The sequence below is a fragment of the Eublepharis macularius genome, chromosome 5 (assembly GCF_028583425.1).
Source record: "Eublepharis macularius isolate TG4126 chromosome 5, MPM_Emac_v1.0, whole genome shotgun sequence".
In the NCBI taxonomy this organism is placed as follows: domain Eukaryota; kingdom Metazoa; phylum Chordata; class Lepidosauria; order Squamata; family Eublepharidae; genus Eublepharis; species Eublepharis macularius.
This window is the reverse complement of record NC_072794.1, coordinates 103,323,429-103,338,993: the sequence shown is the minus strand read 5'-3', so window position 1 is coordinate 103,338,993 and position 15,565 is coordinate 103,323,429. Positions and strand designations below refer to the sequence as shown.

The window sequence follows — 15,565 nt, the reverse complement described above, 5'->3', positions numbered from 1 at the left end:
AAGAACGTATAGTCTGGCATGTAGTTATGCAAGCATCATGGGCATCTATTTGCTAGTTAATTGTTACTTTATTAACACAAGTCTACTTCCCAATGATTGCACCATCTCCTGATTTTTTAAAATTATACTGCTGTCCCAACATTTATTTCTTTAGAGGGTATGTGATTTTCAGCTCTCTAAACAGAAGTGCTCCTGATGAACTTTAAAAACAAAGAAGCACCATATGGTAACCTTAGAGACAAGACCGAGTTTGAAATACTGCTTTATAATAATGTCACCAAGGGAAGCATTTGGGGTTTCTACAGACTGACATTAAAAAGTAAAAAAAAACACACCCCAAAATCAGCTTTGACATTCATCAAAAGCTGGAATAAAATGCTGTCAATTGAAATACCAGAGGGAACATGGAAGTGAATATGGACACACCAGCAAAGATGAAATGTATTCTGAAATAAAGGAAAAATCTGTAACAACTATGTTCTCATGGTATTTAATGCCTAATAGGTTGGCAAGTACTTAATCAGGGTCTACTAGCACTTGTTGGACAGGTTCCTCCAGGCAAGCAGATCTCATATATATATTCGGACCTTATCCAACCCTTTTGGCAACAAATTCTGAATATTATTTATTTTCTTACAGGATACAATTTGCTGCTAGAACCTACAGTTACATTGCTCTGTTATCTAAAAGAATGCGTTTGCCAATTTTAAACTAAGCCTATTTGCGGATGACTTACTCATTTATTTAGCAGATCCTATTAAATCATTAAACTCCCTTCAAAAAATTTTAGAAGACTTGAGCCAAATTTCTGGACTAACGGTCAACTATTCCAAATCAAAGTTTCTACCAGTTTTTATGTACCTTATACAGCTAATTGGATTAAAAAGAATTGCTACTACCAACGGGCATCAGACCGGATAACTTATTTGGGCATTAGTATTCCCACTAATCTAAAAAATTTGTTGAAATTCAATCAAAATACGGCTTTTGATAAAATCAAAATAAATTTAGATAAATGGAATAAACTGAACCTTACCTGGTTCGAAAGATATAATATAATTAAAACTTTTGTATTACCGAAATTGCTGGGTTTTTTTGCGTGCAATCCCTTTATTGATTCCTCAAAAAGAGATAAAAAATTGGCAGAGCTTTTTAAATAAATTTCTATGGAATGGGAAAAAATCCAGAATAGCATTTCAAACTCTTAGATTAAAACACTCAAACGGGGGATTTAATTATCCAGACCTGAACATCTATCAAATCTCAATTAGACTACTGAACATCTTACAAATTTTGAAATTCACAATTTCTTCAGATTGGACTAGATCTATACACCCTGACAAAAGCTTATCATTAATTCAAAGTTTAATTTGGAATGGCAAAGAAAACAATTTGACAGGAAATATAAATAACCCATTTTTTACTGATATGCTGACAAACTGGATTCTACCTAACATATCAAGATATTCATCTTTCTTAGGCCAAAATTGGTTTCTGCCAGGTCAATCTACAATCTTTGCACATATGTGGTAGCAAAAAGACATGACTCGGCTTATCGATATTTCTTCAACCAAAGGCATACTAAACAAGTCAGAAATCGAGCATAAACTGCAGCATAAATTACAATGGTTTACATATTTCCAATTAGCTTATATGATGAACCATATTAAGATATCACAAATAATTAGCACACCTTTGACAGACTTTGAAGCTATCTTAAAACAAGAAAACATGAGTCAGAAAGGACTAATATCTAAATTGTATAATGTGCTTTTAAATACATTTGAACTCAAGCAGTTAAAATATCAACAGAATTGGCAATTAGATTGTAATTCAGAAATATCTGCAGCTCAATGGAAAGCAATCTGGACTTCCAATTTACTACAATCTAACATTATTTCTTCCAAAATCCAATCTTATAAAATTCTCCACCGCTGCTATTTAACCCCCCAAAAACTTTCCTTGATTTCTCCAAAGCGTTCCCCACTCTGCTGGAAAGGCTGTGGTGAAGTGGTGGGCCTGCCTGTATATTGAGAAATTCTGGAAGGAAATCCTAATGAATATTCAAGAAATTACTGGATACTCTATCCCTTTCGACCCAAAACTAATTTTTTGAACCAATGGGAAATTGCAACTCTCCCACATATAAGGAAGGAGTTAATCTGTAATCTTTTAATGGCAGCTAAATCATTATTGGCATCTAGCTGGAAATCTCCTAAAGTCCCCACTATTGAAAATTGGCTAAGCAAGTTATGGGATTTTTATATCCAAGATAAGGTCTCAGAAATTATTCATCAATCACATCTCTGTCCGAAAGAAACTAATTTCACAGCTAAATGGTTTCCATTTTTTAAATTTTTAATTGTTAATGATATACACCCTCCTAAACATCTATCATTTCTTCAATTACCCTAAACTACTGTTAAGTTTTTCTAGTTTTAAAGGTAATATAATTTTTGGTTAACACTTATAATATGTCAAAGCTCTGATATTTATGGGAGGCATTTTGTATATATGCTTGTTAATCTGTTCTATGTTGTTATAATGTTATATGATTATTGTTGTTCAGTTAATTAAATTAAATAAAAAAGTTTAAAAAAAGAAAAAGAAAGAATGCATTTGCCACAGATACGGAAGTAACAGTTTATTAACAGCACCATGATAATGTATTGCCTCCTGACGGAAACCACAAGAAACACATCTTATAAATCCAGAGGAGTTAGCCGTGTTAGTCTGTAGTAGCAAAATCAAAAAGAGTCCAGTAGCACCTTTATGACTAACCAATTTTATTGTAGCATAAGCTTTCGAGAATCAAGTTCTCTTCGTCAGATGCATGGAACAGAAACTGGTTAAATACAGAAGAGGAGGGGAGAGGAGAGGAGGAGAGAGAAGATGCAGTTAGGGGGGGGAGAGGGAAGGTTCAACCAAAACATTCCTTTGCCAGTAAATGTAAACATCTCCTTTTGGAGTGGAGATTAATTGGCTTGGGTGAGGCTTCAAAAGAGTTTGCCGTGTTGGTTTGTAGCAACAAAACAACCAGACCATCCAATTCCAATGTAGTATAAGCCTTCGATAACCACAGCTCTCCCCGTCAGATGCATCTGACAAAGAGAACTGTGGTCCCCGGCAATGTTCCCTCTAAGCGGTGCAGTGTTATGAGCCAGAAATCCAATTTGTGAGCAGCAACTTGCAAGTTGTGAGTGCGCCTTTTCGAAAACCAGAATCCATTTGATTAAAAGACTTTTGATTTAGGTTGTCTGAGGCATTGGTATTGGGTGCCATCAATATGTTGATGACACCCACTTAGGCATGTGGTTCTCAAAAGCTTATGCCTCAATAAAGTTGGTTAGTCTTAAAGATGCTACTGGACTCTTTACTATTTTGCAACTACAGACTAACATGGCTAACTCCTCTGGATCTACAGAGAAGAATTGTGCATCATCCGGCCCTGCAATGCACTCACTCTCTGGCTATTCCCTTCTATGTTTTATATAAAAAGGTGTTGTGAAGCATGCCTGCAAATGGCTCAGACACCATTTCTTTCCACAGGCATCAGTGTATTGCCAGAGTTTTCTTTGCATTTTGGGCAACTTCAGGCAGATGAGCTTCAGTGAGGGTTCCTCTTTGCCCACAAGCAAATCCTAAACAGAATGTGATGGGCAGTCATCCCTCCCTCTACCTCTGTTCTGTCGATTGGCATTTCCTGTCTCTTCTGTGGCCAGGTCTGCAGAAAGAAGAAGGAAGCTGGCTGAAGTTGCAGGGGGAGCACCTATTTAGCTTCCAGCTGAGAGCTGCTCATTGGAACAGCCTAGAACTGGCCTTTAGTCACCCTAGAGGCTTCATGGCTTTAAAACTCTTTCCTTTTCTCTTTGTGAGTTCTGGTCATGGAATCTTCGAAATGAAATCAAGCCATAAAGCGTAAAGTCAGCACTGAAGTCCTGCCTTCTCCTTGCTTGCCATTCTGTTTTATTACACTGTATTGCAATGATCTATTCTCCCCTAAAGATATAAGCAGAATGCCATTGATGTACAAAAATACTGGTAAAACTGAGGCCACAGCTCCTCACTCCCCATGGAGTAATTTAACTAGAGGACAGCCTGTCTTACCAGCCCGGGTAAAATTTCCAGATTCAGACCCTAGCTCTGTCATGAATTTTCCTTTCCATGCAAGTCTTTACGACTGGGAAGTCAATTTTTTGGTGGCATGTAAAATAGATTACCTTAGTCATGAATTTACACACACACAAAAAGAGTATTTCCCTACCTGGAGCTGGCAACCCTAGGAGTGTGAAACACCACCACCATCTCCTCCTCCTCCTCCAGCACCCGCGCTGGACCAGAGAGGCTGCTCGGTGGGCTGGTGAGAAATAGCATGGGTGCCTGTCGCTGCCGCCTTTTCCTCCAGCACTGGGCCAGAGAGGATGCTTGGCGGGCTGGCGAAAGGCCTTGGGGATGCCCACCGTGGCTCCTCTTCCATACCCAGCAACGGGCCTGGGTAAGGCCGCATGGATGCCTGCCGCAGCTCTTTCCTCCAAGGGGCCAGGGAAAGGCCCTGTGGGCGGCTGCCGCGCCTCCTCCAGAGCCCAACGAGGGGCCTGGGAAAAGCCGTGTGGGTGCCTGCCTTGGCTCTTCCCCTAGAGCCCAACAAGGGGCTGGGGAAAGGCCGTGCAGGTGCCTGCCGTGACTCCTCTTCCAGAGCCCAGCGAGGGGCCAGGGAAAGGCCACGTGGGCGCCTGCCACGGCTCTTTCCCCTGAGCCTGGCGAGGGGGAAAAGGCCGCGCGGGTGCCTGCTGCGGCTCATTCCCCCGAGCCTGGCGAGGGGCTGGGGAAAGGCCGTACGGGCGGCTGCTGCGGTGCTTCCTCCAGAGCCCAGCGAGGGGCTGGGGAAAGGCCACACCGGCGCCTGCCGCAGCTCTTCCCACAGAGCCCGGCGATGGTCTGGGGAAAGGCTGCGCAGGCACCTTCCGCGGATCCTCTTCCAGAGCCCAGCGAGGGGCCAGGGAAAGGCCACATGGGCTCCTGCCACGGCTCTTCCCCCGCCCCCAGCCTGGCGAGGGGCTGGGGAAAGGCTGTGCGCGGGCACCTCCCGCGGCTCTTTCCCCCAAGCCTGGTGAGGGACTGGGGAAAGGCTACGCAGGCACCTGCCATGGCTCCTCTGCCAGAGCCCAGCGAGGGGCTGGGGAAAGGCCACACCGGCGCCTGCCGCAGCTCTTCCCACAGAGCCCGGCGATGGGCTGGGGAAAGGCTGCACAGGCGCCTGCCGCGGATCCTCTTCCAGAGCCCAGCAAGGGGCCAGGGAAAGGCCACATGGGCGCCTGCCACGGCTCTTCCCCCCCCCCGAGCCTGGCGAGGGGCTGGGGAAAGGCTACACGGGCGCCTGCTGCGGTGCCTCCTCCAGAGCTCGGGGTGAAAGGCTGCCTGGGTGCCTGCTGCGGCTCTCCCCCCCCCCCCCCGAGCCTGGCAAGGGGCTGGAGAAAGGCCGTGTGGGCGGCTGCTGCGGTGCCTCCTCCAGAGCCCAGCGAGGGAAAGGCTACACCGGCGCCTGCTGCAGCTCTTCCCACAGAGCCGCGGCTCCTCCTCCAGCACCTTCCGTGCACTGGGGCTTCTCAGCTCTGCACTGTGTTGTGACAATTCCTGCGCCGTAGCGCAGGAACTCATGTTCGTGGGAACCCTGGTCCCCGGAAGCCCACGCCAGGTGCCACTGGGCTCCCCCAGACCCCGCCTCTGTAAAGGAAATCTGTTACTTGTGATAATGTGATAACCATTCATAGTCCCTATTCGGTCCCAGCTTGACAGAGTCAAATTTGCATAAAATGACTAGATTTTGAGAAATTAGACAATATCATTCACCTCTAAATGAATGTACCAACAAAAAAGTCTTGAAGGTGTTAATGTACAATTGGACAAGTGTATTGAGAAATGGACAACTTTGTAATGGCGTGGAATGAAAAACTGAAGATGGGGTTAAAACTTTTATTTAATGTTTTGTGATAACCATGAACTATTCACTTTTGCAAACACTCTGTAAAAATGGCTGTTGTGGGTTTTCCGGGCTGTATTGCCGTGGTCTTGGCATTGTAGTTCCTGACGTTTCACCAGCAGCTGTGGCTGGCATCTTCAGAGGTGTAGCACCAAAAGACAGAAGTCTCTCAGTGTCACAGTGTGGAAAAGATGTAGGTCATTTGTATCTACTCAGGAGGGGTGGAGTAGATACAAATGACCTACATCTTTTCCACACTGTGACACTGAGAGACTTCTGTCTTTTGGTGCTACACCTCTGAAGATGCCAGCCACAGCTGCTGGTGAAACGTCAGGAACTACAATGCCAAGACCACGGCAATACAGCCCGGAAAACCCACAACAGCCATCGTTCTCCGGCCGTGAAAGCCTTCGACAATACTCTGTAAAAATTTTTCAAGTACTGAACATGGACAAGGCTGCACATGGGAAATGGCCTTCAGCTCAAAATCTAACAGGTTGAATCCACCAGAGCATTTCCATTTACATGGACAGATTTCTGCTCATAGAGCATTATCAACACCCCGCCCCCCAACAGCCGCATTTCAGAAAGGATGTGAGAAAGACATGCTCAATGAATGGAAATCCTTCTGTCTTTGAAAATGCTACAGCAGATCCAAGCCAGCAGCTTTTTGAGGTAACACATAATTTCTTCAAAATCAGACTAATTACAAAGAAAAACATGAACACTGTGTATGCAGTGTCTGTAAAAGGCACAATACTAGAAAAGATCTAGGTAAGGCTTTCAATTGTTCAATGGGGTTGGATATCTGGAATCTCCACTGCTTAACTTTTTATAACAACAACTATCAATTTATATACTACCCATCAGGACAACTTAATGCCCACTCAGAGTTAAGCTACAAGTGACGCAGTTCACGTGGTATGTCTGCGCAAGTTTACTTGGGAAATGTAGTCGGAGACTCCTTCCCATAGCAATAGCGGCAGTGGCGAAGCTCCAGCCACTCGGCTCCTCTCCTTTCCTCCACCTGCTCCCGGGCACTGGAGGGGCTCTGCGAGGAGGCTGAGCCATGGCACAGAAGCCTGTCTGGCTGGCAGCCAGCTGCAGTGTTGGCGGGGCTAATTCTTGCTTCCTGCCTGCCTGCCTGCCTTCCCTCCTCGCTTGCAGGAGCCTGGGCTCCTGCCCACGCAAACGGACAGACACGCCTGCTGCAGGGCAAGGACAGCAGTGGCACGGCAGGGAAAGGATGGAGCCGGGCAGGTGCAATGCTGCGCTCTGCTCCTGTGTCAGGAGGTGCCCAGCAACTGCGCTCCAGCCCTGCACTGCTCCAGCAGGCTGTGGGAGGAGGGGCACGCGCCACCTTCCACTGCTTCTCCCTCACCTCCGCCTATCGAGAAGGTGCGACTGTGCTCCTGCCGCTGCCACTGCCGCAGCCACCCCCCCCCCCCAGGCAGGCCGCACGCGCAGGCACCGGGCATATAAAGGGTGGCTGAAGCATTACAACTGCCGCTGCAGCTACTACAGGAAGGAGGGAGTCTCCGACTACACTTTCCATCTAAACTTGCGGTGCCAATCAAGTGCACTGCACATGAACTGTGTCACTTGTGGCTTGACTCTCAGAGTGGTTTACAAAGTATGTCATTATTAACCTCAGGACAATCACCCTGGGAGGTGGGTGGGGCTCAAAGAACTCTGAAAGAGCTGTGACTGACCCAACATCACTCAGCTGGCTTCAACCGGAGTGGGGAATCAAACCCGGTAACCCAGATAAGAGTCCCGCCACTCTATCATTCCTCAAGAGCTCAGTCACTGACTTGCCCTCACATAGTTACTATACTCACTGCTGCCTCACACTCCCAGCCACTGCCCAAGAACTCCAAATACTACAAACACAACAAAACGAGCTTACATAATTTATTCTAGTAGAGTGTATACAGAGCCCCAAAGTGTATGCATGTGCATGCACTATAGTACCTGTTGACAAGAGATTTGTGTGCTCTTTTACTTAGACAATAGACTAGCGTCAACGTGCACATTTTCTCTGCTTAGAATACAGGGTGGTCATGGAATCTGGGTTGTAAAATTAGAGAGAGTTCCACCTCGGTCTTCAAGTCCAGTTGGCTTAAATATTTACCCTACATAGTCTGACAGTATTTCAGAGAATGAAAATGAACAGCCGCTCCACAGATCAATTCAGAACTAAAATTTAACTATGGAGAAGGAATATGGGAGGAACTACCCAAACTTACCAGAGGAAGTCATCTAATGTGCAAGGGCAGACAGATGGTACCATAGATACTATGTAGTCACGTCCATTCTGACAGATAGACGACTTGCGCAGGCGTCTGAATTCTTCCTTGTACCCTAATACACAGCCATCTGCAGGGTTATTGGGGTTGTTCGAGTGAGCCAACCATGTTGTATAGTCCTTCTCCTCACCTAAGAAAGGAACAGTTATCAGATTCTTGATATAACTACACATATACATCTGATGAAGTGAGCTCCAACTCACAAAAGCTTATGCTGGAATAAACTTGATTAGTCTTAAAGGTGCAACTTGATTTATATTCTGCTTTGCTACAAGAGAATAACATGGCTACCCATGTGAAATTATAAACAGCCACAAGAGAAATCAGTGCTAAAGTTGGTACCAAATTCTGTCCCACACTGATTTGAGCAGCAGATCTGTGGCCCTCCTGAAATATTTGCCATTGGAATCTGCAGCAAAATTATGGGGGTGGAATGCATGCTAAAATTCAAGGCTCCTTCTGAAAGATTTCAGTGAAGCCATCCAATGCACTGGATCTTTTCTTTTTTTGGCACAGACTTTAGACATCAGTATAGAGTCAGACTGATTTCTGCGACTGCTGTCGACATCTTCAACGTGGATTGTTCAAACATGGAGACAGAAATGCACTAAAGTAACCCACAGACATAGATTTCAATAATAGCCTTGGTGCTTGCTGCATAACCATGTCACTACAAGTAGACTAGTTATTATAGACAGGATAATTAATGCTCTCTAACAACTAGCTCCATGTGTATCATGCCACTTTATTCAGCAAAGTCTGAAGCCATCCACACACACTGCCCCCCCCCCCAGCCTGATAGCCTTCCTCCAAGTTATGGCTCCAAGAAGAGCAAGTTAAGTTGTAGGAAGGCTCCAAACTTTCCTGAGCCCAATGGCAGGATAGATGCCAGTGATCTAGACTGCAGATGAGTGCCATCACCAATATTCAGCCAGGCAAAAATTAAAATCACACATTTTGTTCCCTTCATAAAATGTAAACTGTAGGCTTGCGGGGCCTCAGATTGCCTTGGAACTGTGTAGGGAAGAGAGGGGGTTTAATTGGCTTTCACTATTCAAAATCAGTTTCCCTGTCTAATAATTTCATAAGCACATTGTGTCCAAAGTATTGAAAGCTCTATTTGAACAAAAGCAGGGCCTTCCCTGGCCTCCGCTTTAGTAGAGAACAAACAGCCAACTACCAGAAGGGGAAGAGAAACCAAACTACAGCACAGGCTTTTCAGCCCTAAGGGATCAGGGGAAAACAACTAAACAATTCAGTAAGGGAAAACAGTTCAATAAGGGAGCATCACCAAATTCACAACTTGCCACGATATAACTCTGCTTTGTTATGAGCATTTTAAGAAGACATATTCTTTAAAAGCACTTTTTTTTCCTTTCGGTGGTCTTCATTTCATCAATTTGAGCCCTGAATGTTTCATTCTGATGCATAAATTTTGTAGGGAGCAAGATGGAATAATTATTATTGAGATGTGAACTCAGTCACCAACTCTCGAGAGATTTCTGTGGCTTCATTTTACTAAAGGCAAAGTGTGTCATGAAGTTGCAACCAACTCATGGTGACTCTGTGAAGTTCCACCTCAAAGCAAAAGATGAACAAAAGTGATTTGCTCTTGCTATCCTCTGCATAGCAGCCCCAGTCTTCCTTGGTGGTCTCCCATCCCAGTACTGACCCGGCATAGCTTCTGAGCTCTGATGAGATCAGGCTAGTCTGGGCTATTAGAGCTCCTATAATACTGCAGCTGGAATAACGGAGGTAGTAGCCTCTTCCAAAGTTACACATAAACAATTCAAAAAACTGAGCTGTAGGACACTAAGACAGACAGGTTCTCTAATAGCAGCAACCTGTATAAGATATTCTATTTGTATCACAGTATGCTTATGTTTCCCTGATTAAAACAATAGTTTCCATTATGAATACAAAGACATAAGAGTCATTTTGAGATTGGCAATCCATTTAATGAAAAGAAAAAGGTTACTCACATTCCCTGTTGAGGAGATCACTGAAGTCAATGGTATAGGAGATCCATCTACGGGACAGGAGGCTCTCCTGAAATCCCCAGATATTAACACTCATTGATTTTGCTCCTGGCTCTGATGCCAAGCCAGTAAAAGATATAGGGTCTTTAGAGAAAACATATTCATACCAGCACTGTCCTTCATCTGTAGAGAATCTAAAACAGACAATGATTAAGAGACTGCAATTTGAAGTTATCAATATGTTTTATGTAAATTATCATGATTGTACTGAGACTGCAAGCCTGGTCAACAACCTATTTGACCGGAATCACATGCTCTGTTGACACCTCAGTTGCTCCCACATGGAGGAGCACCCAAATAGAAAACAGGTGTTTTGGAGCAATCATACAACGTTGCCATCCATTCATCCACTTTTTGGGTTTTCCCCAGACTTGTACCAATCTTTCCCAAACCTGGTTTGATACATTCTTTTTGGAACAACCACATCTGCATGCTGTGTGGATGGGAAGATATACATTTCTCAACATCTGCCCACATCAGTGCCATTTTCCTTGCCTCAGCCTCCCACACTTGCATTTCTCCACCCTTCCTTATTTATTCACCATTGCTATTTACACACACTACTGGAGGGCTATCTTAGGGCTTTAAAAAAAGCACTGCATCCTGACACTATCCTACCGGGACATAGGCTACATCACAGTGATGTAGCCGTAAGGTCAGAAAACAGACAAATCCACCACATGAGGATTTGGAAAACGAGCTCTTGCATACTTAATCACATTGACAGGCTGTATGGTCTGCTCAACAGCCACGATGATGCCCCCAGAATCCAAGATGGCATAGTGATGGGGTCCTTCAAGCATCCGTGCCCAGGTGTAGCCGCCATCATCCGAAATGTAAACATCCGGGGTCATTACTGAAATGGCATCCCCCACGCTTCCTGCAAGCAGTATTCAACAACATGAATGAGGAAACGCTATTGTTTATCTCAGTAAGGTCTACAAATACATATTCCTTCTAGAGTTCTGCCCTCCTTTACTAAGCAGAAAACAACTGTCCCCTATGGTTAGACCTATGGAATATGCAAGCCAGGGGAAGACCTGGGGAGATCTTTGCATTTGCATGGGAGACCCTGGCATTACTTCATGTCACGTTGTGTGCCCACGTAACATTAGTTTATTACCGTGAGCAATGACAATTCCAACGGCACTGGGTTCAGACAAAGGCACCATCGGCACATTCAGCCTCTGAGACATGCTGTACGATGCATGGATATGAAGGCTGCACTGTAAATATAAGAAAACTCAAGTAAGAAAAGGAGGCAAAATGGAACAGCATAACAGATTTGGCCTCATTCACACCAAAGCTAACAAAACTATTCAAACCTCAAACCCATTTAAAACACTATGGAGAGTTGCACGAGGCTGAACCTGAGCTTCAAAGCTTCACTAGTCGACGCACTCTGCTCTGAACAGACGGCCTCCACAGCCCAAGGCAGCTTCTTTACATAACTCCATTCCCTCCCATTTCTATTTTTATAGCATTTTTTAAAGCCTGAATTATGAACACTCAATTTTTACACCTTTTTCCTTTGGAGTAGGTTTGGACAAACTCACTACAAAAGGCTTGTTCAATAGTTTGCAACTGTTGCAAGATATCCTTAAAGAGATCTACAATTACGGCTTGGATCCACTTGAAAGAGGTTTCCATCCACAGAACTCAGCATTTTCATATCCCCTTTCTCAATGCAGCCCCCAAATGCTGATTCTGGGGGGCAGGGAATGCTGAGGAACAGTCAGAGGAAAGAACTGGTAATAATCCCCTCACCTGGATATGAAGGGTCAGGGATGCGCACACAGCTTCTGGCAAGAGTTGCCCTGGGTTTTGGAATGTTGGAGGAAGAAAGGAGCAACAGGTGAACGGGGGAGGAAAAGGCAGTTGCAATAGTAGAGGGAGGAAAGAGGGGAGAGACCAGGGAAGCAAAAGGAACATGAGGCTTCTGAGATTCTGAGTACAAAGAAGCTGATCCTGTTTAAAATAGGTAGTGTCCACAGGAAAACTCCTGAGCTGCATGGGATAGAATGACTGTAAAGAGCAGGAGAGGCAGGCAGCCTGCCATGAGGAACATTCATGGGAGCAGCACCGTCTGATGATATCTCAGCAATGCCAAGCAGGACCCTGATATGGACATTAGATAGCTACAGTTTTATACAGGAAGCCAGAACTTGGAAGTAGTTGAGAGAGTATATGCTGTGCGTGTGGAGGGAGGGAGCGGAGTTATTCTTATAGCTTTAAAAACCCTTCAGTGCTTGTTTGAGTTTCTGATTGTTCACCCAGATTAATTATAGTTTATACATGCTACAAGCAAACTACTTTATCCTGCAGCAATAGATGGTGCAGACTACAAGAGAGAGTTTCCTAAAAGAGTGATTCCAAAATTTACAGCAACTGTTTTTTTTTCAAATTTTTTTTTATTGGATTAGATTATAATATTATTCAAAACATACATTACCCCCTTATAGATCTTTTTCTAACCCCCTCCCTTTCCTCCCCCCTTTTTGTTGACTTCCAACAGTTTTCCAACCCTAAGTCTAGCTTATTATTTAATTACGTAATATCTCATATATCCTATTATACACACATTTAATACTCTTTTCTCTAAGCTTATTTAATCTCTACTAAAAGTACTCTATAATATAAATTTCCCTTTGGATGCCTCAATTAAACCACATATCCTACATAAAATAATACTGGCATAATAATATATATTAGCAATCAAGATATTAAAAGATATAACATTGTATTCATTTTACTTTCCAATCACCTATGTTCTTTGCTTTCCACCATCATCCTAACTCTAATATTAGCTTAGACTCTAATACTCTATTACTCATCCATCTTTTACTATTTTTGTTCTAGGCTTCTTTTAAATCTATAAGGTAATTGTTATATTCAAATATCTCTTACATACACTTTACTTAAACTATATATTGTAAATAATATCTAACTATCTTAATCTTATATATCCATAGTGAAACATCTGTTATTTAGTACTCTATAGTTTTTGATTTTATCATAACTCCATTAATAGCTTAGATTTTTATAATTAAATTCCCCCCTCGGTAAAGTCACTTCTCTCTTCTTCTGTTACATTTCAATAATTCTCGAACTGCCACAGTTCTCCTTTCACGTCCCATTTTTTTTCTAAATATTGTTTCAATTTATCCCAGTCTGCATTATACTGTCCTGGATCAAGATCTTTAAGTTTTCTGGTCATTTTATCCATCTCAGCCATGTACAACAATTTATACATCCAATCTTCTATAGTTGGTATTTCTTGTACTTTCCACTTCTGCGCATACAAGAGTCTCGCTGCTGTAGTCATGTAAAATAACAATGTTCTATACTGTGTTGGAATACCTTCCATTCCCAAGTTCAGTAGCAACAATTCTGGGTTCTTATTTATTTGGGTTTGCAAAACCTCATTAATTACTTCAATTATATCTCCAATTTACAGCAACTGTAATGTATTTTACTGCATTTTAAAACTTTTAATTAGGTATCCAAATGAGATTTGTATGGGCACTGTTATGTATACACCTTTACATTTCAGCTCTCTGATTTCAGTAAAACCTACTTCTGTACTTAGAACTGTGGCTTAGAACTGTAACCTTGGCCTGCATGCTACTTCTGCCAATAAATATGTATATATAACTGCACAAACCTTCTCCTTATTTTTGGCTGTTGAGTCACATTTCGCATTTTCAGGTTTCCTCAAGGGTGACCATTCTCCACCTTGATCAAAGGTGATCACTGACTGAATGGAATTATCTGATGGAAAGGAAAAAATGAAATGTAAACAGTTGCATTTGTGTTGTATATGCTGAATGTTGTACCTCTCAAATTTAATTTGGCATTTTTCCCAGGGTAAGAAGCAGGTAATATTTTAAACACTCAAAAAAGGCCATTTTTTATAATACTGACAAAAATGTATTTTCATTACTACAAAGTAATGTCACCATATCAAATGAAAAGCAGAAAGGTGCTGTCATCTCTCTAAAACCAAGACCAATGAAGAAAGTGGACTCTATTGAGGAATTTAAGAGCAAGAGATTTTTATAGTCAGGAACAGCTATAGGTTAAGTAGGTAAGGGCGGAAATCACCATCTGGAACTTGTTTACAAGTTAGCAGAGAACCAGGAACAGCTTCACCCTCAAATACAAAGCACCACATTTACTCTCTTGCAAGTAAAGCTGGATATTGTTCTGTTGTTTCAGAGACAGAGTGCATCTCTGTAGAGATCCTAGAACTGGTGTGTACAAGACAAAAAAATTACATGGGCCATTTGAAGCCCTGACTAAAGCTAAATGGGCTACCCCATAATGGCACCTGAACCAGGCCCATGTTACTGTTTTTTCTTTGGAGTGTGCATGTTAGAATGTTGCCCGATAGCTATTCTCTATGTCAGAAGGTGGTGCTTTGACACCCCCCCCCCAATTTCTCTATTGCATTCCAGAGACTTGCATTTGCATCCCAGACAGAGAAATGTCAGAGAAATAGATCAAACAGAGGAAAATATCAAATTTATAAAGCACTTACAAAAGCAAAACATTTCTCATTGAATCCCAGGGACTTGAAAACACAGGCTACCTGGGATGCCATGTGGAAACTTTCCATGGGGGAGTCAAAATGTCACTGAGAGATGGAGTCCAAAAGTCCCTTAGATTTCACTGTGTCCCCACCTCTAAGCATTGCGATCCCCTCTCCTTCCCCACTGGAACCCTCTCAACAGGATGCTGGGACATAGTAAGAGATGGGAAGCTTCTTGCTAGTCCCTGCAGGGATGTGGTGGCAGGCTTCCCAGGTTGGGGGTGGGGAGAGAAGAGGAAGTGGTTGAAACAGAATCGCAGCTGGGAATTGACATTTTGATTCCTCCCCACCCCAATGGACCAGACTGCACCAGAGAGGTCTGCTGGGCCAGATGGGGCCTGTATGTTGTGCACCTCAAAACATCATCTGTACCAACTGTTCTTGAAGGGCTACACCTATAAGACTGCCAGGTTTTTGGAGACTACACAGGAACTGAAGACATGCCCCAAAAAGGCATTTAAGCCCCAGAATATCAATACAGGACTATTCTCAGGGACCATCTAGGCCATATGAACCCATCAGTTTCCTGTGCACACTACAGTCTCTGAGCTAACCCTGCATCAATCCTTCATTCGTCTACAGGTGGGGGAGAATACTGGCCTTGCACCATCTGCTCTGTCTAGATGACGTAAGACACAGTGTCATG

At 43.4% G+C, this 15,565-nt stretch overlaps 1 protein-coding gene across 2 annotated transcripts in view; it reads right to left on the bottom strand.

Moving 5' to 3' along the window:
- The window catches only part of SORT1 (sortilin 1), a 73,906-nt gene that overhangs the window by 6,944 nt on the left and 51,397 nt on the right, over positions 1 to 15,565 (bottom strand). For both annotated transcript variants that reach the window (XM_054979802.1, XM_054979803.1), the window contains exons 11-15: positions 13,993 to 14,099; positions 11,452 to 11,554; positions 11,040 to 11,208; positions 10,272 to 10,462; positions 8,230 to 8,419 (exon numbers count right to left, since the gene is read on the bottom strand). In XM_054979802.1, the coding sequence (XP_054835777.1) occupies positions 8,230 to 8,419; positions 10,272 to 10,462; positions 11,040 to 11,208; positions 11,452 to 11,554; positions 13,993 to 14,099 (760 nt within the window). The remainder of the gene's footprint in view (positions 1 to 8,229; positions 8,420 to 10,271; positions 10,463 to 11,039; positions 11,209 to 11,451; positions 11,555 to 13,992; positions 14,100 to 15,565) is intronic.